Below are 9,381 nucleotides of genomic sequence, written 5' to 3'. Positions count from 1 at the left end.
ATAGTATAGCAGGTAGGATTCTTGCTTTGCAAGCAAGCTACATGGGTTCACTTCCCAGCACTACATATGGTCCCCAAGGACTACCAGGAGTAAGCCCTGATCACTGCTGAGTGTGGCCACAAAAACTAAATTAAATTAAAATATGGGGATACTTAAATACATGCAACTTAAATATAGGTTATAAAGAGGATTATTACTTACAAATACATTTTCCAGGGAAAATAACAGGTTTGAAAGTTGGTATGAAAATGGCTTAGCAGATAAAAAAAAAGGAAAGTCACTTTGAATTTAGGTGTGTGGCAAAAGCAGGAATTCCTCCACGTAGTTCAGACTTCCCATTGGTGCCAAAGGAGTCACACATAAATGTTGTCATCAACTTGATCCAATTTGGGTCAGAAAGGGTAATAATACGGAAGTTTAATATCTGTCATTAGTTACAAACAAAATATGAAGTCAATCTCTTCATAAATACATTTAATTTTTTAGTGAGATAAAGATATTTTACTAATAGGAAGAAAGGAAAACGCATACAAGAAATAGTGTGGGATTCTCAAGAGAGAGGAGAAAGCTCCTGAAGTGAAAGAAAGAAATAGGCAGAATGGAATACCTATAATTAATTTGAAACACAAAAGTACAAAGATTTTGAGCAATGTTTATATAACTTCATCAAAATTTAAATCTCCATTTAGGATAAATAACTGATAAGAAAATACTGCATATAAAATATGAGTGACTTTTGAAGACAGAAAACAAAATTTTAAATATTCTTTAAAAATGTTTAAACAAAAACAAAATTTTAATAGTGTCATCCTTAGTACAATAAAATTTTCAGAAATTCTCCTTCACAATTAATCTTACATTAAACTGTATTACAACTTTATCCTTTTTGTATTAAAATTGCACATTTTATTGAATACAAATAACAAAATATTTATTATTATGTACCATTCTGTACAGAGCAAATATGAAAGAAATGTGAAATTATCATTAAAAGATCTCATGGTCTAATATAGTTCTTGTTCTTAAAATATTACCAGAATTTCCCAAAAGCAAAAACAAATATATATATTACCAGGATAAAACTTAGAATCTGGGGAGAAGCTTAATATGTACGAACAAAAATTAACAGAAAAAGCATAATACTGTATTGAGTAAAATTTCCTCCTGAATGACTTGCAAAATACAAAGCAAAAAATATGATAGTTAATGCCACAATAAAAACAAAATTAGAATATATGGCATTATTTTCTTTCAATATTTAATAAATATAATCAAATAATGTAACTATGGTAACCCATTATGGCTTTAATCAACAAAAATGCAGTCTTGATATTTTAAGTAATAATGTAAATTTAAGCCCTACACGACTACAGAACAGAAAATAATTCAAGGTAATTAGTTCAAAAAAAAAGAAAGCTGTGTTGTATTTTGTGAGGAAGTATTTTGTGATGAAAAACCTTTTACAGTAGAAGGCATTGTGCTTTGATTCTGTTCAAGTGAAAATGGAAAACTAAAATCATCTTTTCCAGTTTCAAATGTATGAGTTGAAGAGTCTGTTGGAAAAGGGAATGTAAAGGAGTCTTCTTCTGGTTTTCCAAATAAGTTTCCTGGGGAAAATAAATATTACAATATCATGACATTTGTATTACACAATCTGCATAACCTATTGAATTCTACTGCATTCAATAAATAAGGGCAACTCTGATTCCTTGTCAATTAAGCAGATATTTAACTGCACTCCTCTTTTTTTATTGAAACACCATGAGATAAGAGTTAAAAAGCTTTCATGTTTGAGTTTCAGTCATACAATAATCAAAAACCCATCCCTCCACCAGTACACATTTTCCACCACCAATGTCCCCAGTATACACCCCCCCATTCCAGTCCCCCCTTACTCTCTACTTTTGGGCATTATGGTTTGCAATACAAATACGGGGAGGTTATAACATTTGATCCTTTATCTACTTTCAGCACACATCTCCCATCCCGAATGATTCCTCCAACCATCACTGTCTTAGTGATCTCTCCTCTATTCCAGCTGCCTTCTCCCCCAGCTCATGGGGCTTCCAACTATGGGGCAATATTCCTGGCACTTGTGTCTCTGTCCTTGGGTGTCAGTGTCATATTATGTTATTTTATATTCCACAAATGAGTAACTGCATTCCTCTTATGTGCAAAGCACTGATGCTGGCACTATGGAAGTTAAAGAGATTCAAACTCAACCCTACTCTCAAGTAATCTGAATTCAAGCATGTAAAAATCTAGTATACAAGGTAGAAAGATAGTAAAAGTACTCCCAGTGGAGATAGTAACAGAGAGACATGCAAACAAATGCATAGATAGGGTAAGAACAAAATCAAGGCCAGAGAGATATATAATACAGCGCCTTACCAATGCTTGGCTTGCATGCAGTTCACCAATCCCTGGCACTATACACGGTAATCCCAGCCCTGCCAGGAGTGTTTCCTGGCAGTCAGAAGTTAAGCCCTGAGAAAACCAGGGGTGGACCAAAAATAAAATCCAAATAATATGAATAACACCTCTCCCTGCCCCGACGAGGCCCCAAGTTGCCAGCCACGAATGGCTCCTAGCTCCTCAACGGCCATGATCCCAGAGGCACATAGGCCAATCTCAGAACCCAGCGGCTTCTGGCAGAAATGCATCTGGACTGAGAATTAAACTACAGTGCCATGCCACCCCGGGTGGGGAAAGATGATTGCCCCTTCCGCCTTTTCTCCTCGGTGGCACAGCGACCACCACCTTTTCAGAGCCTACTGGACAGCCAGGTGTGATACTGCAGTGATGTGACACGCAGGACCTCACATGATGGGAGGGGTGTGCAACCGGCCCCTCTCCCTGCCCTGATGAGGCCCAGAGTTGCTGCCCATGAATGGCTCCTGGCTCCTGAATGGCCATGATCCCAGAGGCACACAAACCAATCTTGGAACCCGGAAGCTTTTGGCAGAAATCTCTCTAGACTTATTACTAAAATATCAGAAATCCAAAATCGCGTAGCTACTTTGCAGCTGCATGATATCATATGCTCTTCATAATCAGAAATAGAAAACAAATTATCTACTGATGGTCTTTCGGCAGGTCTGATTGTTGGGGAAAATTCCAAATAATAATGGTGGGTCTTTTATCGAAATCTTGATTGTGATCAAAGTGAAGAGAGAGTAAAGTGGAAGTCGTCTGCCACATAGGCAGGAGGAGGGGTGGGGTGGGGGTATACTGGAGTTCTTGGTGTGGAAAATGTGCACTGGTGAAAGGATGGTGCTTGATTATTGTATGACCGAGACATAAACTGGAAAGCTTTGTAACTGTTCTCACGGTGATTCAAAAAATAAAAATAAAAATAATAAAAATATGAATAGCAAATTAACTCATTTTCTCAGAAGTACTGAGAAGTAATAAGTTATTCAAAGAGAATTATGACAATGAGTTGAAAATGTTGTCCCACTATAGCATCTCTAAGTTCTATAACCTTCCTTATGTCAATAAATGGCAGTCCATTTTGTTATTTGGATAAAAATATTGGCAATCATTCTTGTTTGTTTTAATCTTTAATCATCTCATAAAAAATTCTTAAAATTCTATCTCCAAAAAACTTACCAAAATCTGATGTCATTTCACCATCAATTCTCACAGGTATTATTTTAACAGCTTCCTAGTCAATTTTTCAAATAGCTTTTTACCTTCTTTGGGGAAAATAAATCCTTACCACTAAGAATCTCACTTCATCTCTCTCTGCTGCTCTCTCTCTTGTCTCTCTCTACTATCTCTCTCCCTCACATCCCTCCCCCAGTTTAATCTCCAACCAGTTATTTCTTCCTTATTTGATTCCTATTATATCAATTTACCTGCAACACCATGAACATGCTAAGCATGTTTCCATATCAAGGTCTGTGTACTCTGCTTAGAACATTTGTATCTCAGCAAAATGTACCTATACTTCCTTCAAGTCTGCTCAAATGTTGTTTTTTAATGATGCCTTTGCTAACTCCCTTAACATGGCAACCTTCCTAGTCCAAGTAATTCCTATTAATTTTTCTTATTCTGCTTTACTTTTCTTTAGTAATTATTAGCATCAGTTAGTAATATTAAGTCATCAAGTCTCTGCTTATGTAGGCCCCCCTGGAAGAATGACTTAAGTCTGACTTCTCAGTGTGTATGTCAAAGCCATCAACATTAACTACTGTAAACCTATTACCTAAGCGATAATAAGAGTCTGAATTCTCACAAAACTGTTTTCTTAAAAGAGACTAAAATGAGGTAAATTTATAACTCTGTGAATGTCAATTGTAGGATAGTATCTGAATTAAAGAACCTATGTTAGAATACTCTCGGTAGCTTGCCGGGCTCTCTGAGAGAGGCAGAGAAATCAAACCCGGGTCGGCCACATACAAGGCAAACACCTTATCTGATGCCAAAAACAGTAACAATAAGTCTCACAATAGAGACATTACTGATGCCCGCTCGAGCAAATCAATGAACAATGGGATGACAATGTGACAGATGTTAGAATACAGGCATGTATCTTGTGATTAGAATGGTATTGTAAGACTGGTGGAGGAGGTGACTGAGTGATAGTACAGAGGTTACAGCATATGCCTTGCATGTGACCAACCTGAGTTTGATCCCCAGAATCCCATATGGTCCACCAAGCACCACCAGAATTAATTTCTGAATGCAAAGCCAGGATTAACCCCTGAAAATTGCCCGATGTGCTTTCCCAAAAAAGACAAAAAGATTGGAAGTACGAGTCATAATTTGTTCATGGTAGTCCAACACATGCCATGTGGGTGAAGTAACAAAATAAAGCATATTTTTACTTAGCTAGCTAGTAGATTTTTTTAGTGAGGTAAAGATGTTGTATATTCTGTTATTGCCTACTTTGTATCTTTCTACATATTTAACTAAATCTAATATTGGATTTGAAAGTAGAACATGTGAATTTGATTACCATTTCAAATTTATGTTAACAGTTGCTCAGAACACTACTTCCTCATATTACATGATCCTATGTCCATTTATCTCTCTTCCACTAGAATATAAATCCATGAAAACTTCTTGTCCACTGTTCTACTGGAGAGCCAAAAGTAGAAACTGATATAAAACATCTATGTATACATATATAAAGTTTTAAAGAATAAAGAAATTAAAGAAAATATAAAAGCCAGTAAGAAGTAAACACTAGAAAGGCCAGAGTGATAGTACAGCAAATAGGTGCTTGCCTTGCATGTGATTGACCCAAGTTCGATCCCCAGCACCCCATATGACCTCCTGAGGCCCCAGGAGTGACCCCTGAGCACAGAACAAAAAACAAAAAAAGAAAGAAAGTAAACATTAAAGATAGGAGATTTTTTTTTTTTTTGCTTTTTGGGTCACACCCGGCAATGCACAGAGGTTACTCCTGGCTCTGCACTCAGGAATCACCCCTGGCAGTGCTCAGGGGACCATATGGGATGCTGGGAATCGAACCCGGGTCAGCCGTGTGCAAGGCAAACGCCCTACATGCTGTGCTATCACTCCAGCCCCAAAGATAGGAGAAAATTAAAAAAAAAAAAACTCCAGAAAAAAAGATGAGAATAATCTATGTCAAATACTTGGAGATAGTATGATAATAAATACAAATTACCCTTAACTTTGATAACTAGGAATTTATTAGCAATACCGAAGAGATAAAATTTTTCTAGAGCATTGAGAAAAGCAGTTAAAAATAAAATCAATGTGGCTAGTGTGATAGTATAGTGGACAGGGTTTCTGCCTTGCCTGTAGCTGATCTGGATTTGATCCTTGATATCCCATATAGTCCCCTGAGTCCTGCCAAGACTGATACCTGATCACAGAGCCAGGAGTAAGCCCTGATTATAGCCAAGTGTCACCCCAAAAATCTAAAACTAAGTAAGTAAATAAGATCAGTGAGTAACACAGAGAAGCAATTTTTTAAAAATGAATTTATAGCCTAGAAAGTAAAATGAAATTCAAATGCCATTCTGAGAATGTGACTGAGTAGTAGAAAATATGCCTTGCATGTATGAAGTCCTGGGATTAATCCCCTGCCCTCCCCCTGCCAAAAATAAAACAACAAACGGGAAATAAAAGCTAAAATGCTTTTACATTTAGCAAATTTTAATAATCACTTACCAATTTCTTGTTGTGATGAGTGGGGATTTATATTTACCGCAGAATGTTCATCAAACTGAAAAAAATAATTTTCTTTAAATGTTACTCAAAGAATCTAGAGAATAGTATAACAACATAACTAAACCTAAATTTTATTTCATCGATTAAGTACTTATAATACACAAATGTCAATTTTATATAGAACATTATATTAGTACATATCTACATTCAAAATCTATCAAATCTACTGAAAGATCTTGAGAGATAGTACAGCAGGTAGGGCAGTTGCCTTACACACTACTGACCTGGGTTAGAGCCCCAGCACGCCATATGGTCCCTCAAGCACCACCAAAATGATACCTAAGCACAAGCCAGGAGTAAGCCCTGTGCATCAACAGTTGTGGCCCCAAAATAAAAAACAAAAAGGCCTACTCGTTTAGTTCTGAGAGTAAATGAAATATTAACAGCAATATATACTAGACTTTTATTTGGGGTGGAGGGGGTCACACCTCGTTGGGCTTAAGGCTTGCTCCTAGATCTGCGCTTGGGATCACTATCAGTAGGACTCAGAGGATCATATGGGGAGCCAGGGATTGAACCCAGGTCAGTCACATCCAACGCAAGTGGCCTACCTGCTGTACTATCTCTCCATCCCACTCCTCTACAGTTTTTTCCTCAGGTAACTCTTCTTTCTCTAAAAATTTGGTATGAACTTCTAGAGAATTTTATGGTTGCTATTTAAAATTTTAATGCATATTTATTTTCCAGTGGTAGCAATGAACATACAGTTCTATTATTTTTATATTTTATTATTCATCCAATTTAATATCTATCCTATAATTTTATCTTTTTATTATAAACCACATTTTTCACTATCAATTCATCATTGGTTTATTACACTACTGAGTTTGAGGGGTTTAGCTTCACACCTATTTGTATAAACTTAACTACACCCACCACCAAAATTCATGTGTTCCCATCTTGATCATCTAAATTATTTCTTTCCAATACTTTATAGTTTGTACCACTTATTCATCAATCACTGTACCATTTTCACTCTATTTAAATTCTTTTAGTTTTGTAGGCTGTTTAAATATGGAAAAAGTGATGTTCTCCCTTATCAGACCTCTATTTCATAATGTTCTCCTATTATTATCTATAGGATCTGTAATGATAATCCACATCCCTACTCAAGTAAATGGTCCTTTTTCTTTGAAAATTTATAAATTTTGTCATTCTTCACCCAAAAATCAATTTTGTCTTTTTATGTATGTAAACTCAATCAATATTCACAAACTAAGTTAAAAACTACTTCTATTTTACAGATAAGAAACAGCAAGTTTCATATCTAAATCCCACATTCTAGACACACTCAAGTAATCTAACTTTAGAGAATATACTATGATTTTTCTACTAATAAAATAAAATGTCATAATTTTAGTTTCAATTACTAAATATATAGATAGCACTTTTTTATGATTTTGATTACTTATATATACATAGCACTTTTTCATGATTTTGATTACTTAAGATTAGAACACTATTTGGAAAATTTCTACATCTTTTAAAATAACAAATGAAAATGTTGCTCTTTATGTACACACGTACAGATTAAAATGTCAATCTCCGGGGCCGGAGCAATAGCACAGCGGGTAGGGCATTTGCCTTGCACGCAGCCGACCCGGGTTCGATCCCCTGCATCCCATATGGTCCCCCAAGCACAGCCAGGAGCAATTCCTGAGTGCAAAGCCAGGAGTAACCCTGAGCATCGCTGGGTGAGACCCAAAAAAAAAAGAAAAAAACCAAAAATGTCAACCTCCAACCTGGAGCATTTTTCACATATGTGTATGAATGATGATATATAAAATTTGTTTGCAAGTTAAGCACATGAACTATAAAGCCAATTAATTCTTAGACTTCCTTTAACTGTCATTAAAATTATCCCTGTACTGAAATGCCTTTTGTATGAAATTATCAATTTGGGGAACCTGAAAACAAAAAGATAATGGTAGTATTATGTAAAGATAGCATTATGTCAAGTATTTGTTACATAATACTAAAAATATTTTTTAATTGCCTCTATTTTATGAGGTCAGTGGTGAAGGGTCTTTCGCACTTTAGTGGTAATGTAGGTGTAGTAATTTTATACACAAAAATCATAAATGTTAACATTATTATATTACCTCAATTACAACCTTAAAAATTGCCTGTTTTTCTCTGTTCCACAGCAGTTCAGTACTCAAGAACTAATATTACAGGACCAGAGCAATAGTACAAGTGGGTAGAGTGTTTGCTTTGGATACAGCCAACCCAGACTGGATCCCCAGCATCCCATATTGTCTCCTGAGTACCACCAGAGAAATTCCTGACTGCAGAGCCCGGAGCAATCCTGAGCATGTCCAAGTGTGGCTCCATAAACAAACAAAAATAAAACTGGCTTCTGGAGCCAAAGAGAGCATAGTGGTTAGAGCACTTGACTTGTATGCAGCCTAGCCAACCAGGCTTATATCCCCAGTACTCCAATTTTGTTTGTAAAATCACTACACCTACATCAGGACTGATCCTTGAGCACAGGAGTAAGCCCTGAGTACCAACAGATGTCTCTGCACCCCTACCCCAAATTGAAACAAAACAAAACACTAGATTCTCATATTACCTGATCTGATGACATTTCTGAATCAAATATAGCAGAATCAAATAAATTCAATCCAGGAGATCTAGAAGTATAAGTTGCAAGGAAAGAAAATCCAGGAGAGTCCTTTTTTGTATGACCTTCAGTTACTGTATTTCTATTTCTGTTAGAGAAATAAGGTATAATTAAGAATGTTCAAAAATCCATTAAATACTACAGACTTAGAAATATCATAAGCAATGGCGTAAAACAAAATTTATCACAGTAGGAAAAGGGACAAATAAGTTAGTAAAGTAATTAATTCATGAAGAGGATGATGTTTTGAGAGGAGAATGATGTTAAATATAGTAGAAATACCAATTTTGAACCTCCCATAGTACTGCCATGTTTACTCACTGACCAGTCCTGCTCTACTGATTCATGACTAAATCTTAGAGGAGACGTAAGTCAAGCAGCTAAAATTTATGGATACACCAGTGCCACCCCGAGCTGAAAATTCTGGGCTGCCCTCAGTGAGCAGAGAAGATCAAGTCCCTGCCCTGCCAAAGCCTCAGTAGCCACACCCACACCCCACTGCTGGAAGCCCACTGTTTCACTAATACTCGACAGACACTAAACTGCAA

At 36.3% G+C, this 9,381-nt stretch overlaps 1 protein-coding gene across 1 annotated transcript in view; it reads right to left on the bottom strand.

Moving 5' to 3' along the window:
• Positions 1-1,395: 1,395 nt before the first annotated feature.
• C3H14orf39 (chromosome 3 C14orf39 homolog) overlaps positions 1,396-9,381 on the bottom strand; it is a 57,235-nt gene continuing 49,249 nt past the window's right edge. Inside the window, exons 15-17 of the mRNA XM_055132073.1 lie at positions 8,783-8,921; positions 6,148-6,202; positions 1,396-1,607 (exon numbers count right to left, since the gene is read on the bottom strand). Coding sequence (XP_054988048.1) covers positions 1,396-1,607; positions 6,148-6,202; positions 8,783-8,921 — 406 coding nt within the window. The remainder of the gene's footprint in view (positions 1,608-6,147; positions 6,203-8,782; positions 8,922-9,381) is intronic.

The sequence above is a fragment of the Sorex araneus genome, chromosome 3, assembly GCF_027595985.1.
Source record: "Sorex araneus isolate mSorAra2 chromosome 3, mSorAra2.pri, whole genome shotgun sequence".
Lineage (NCBI taxonomy): Eukaryota > Metazoa > Chordata > Mammalia > Eulipotyphla > Soricidae > Sorex > Sorex araneus.
The sequence above is the reverse complement of the archived record's forward strand: the minus strand, read 5'-3'. Positions and strand labels throughout refer to the sequence as shown.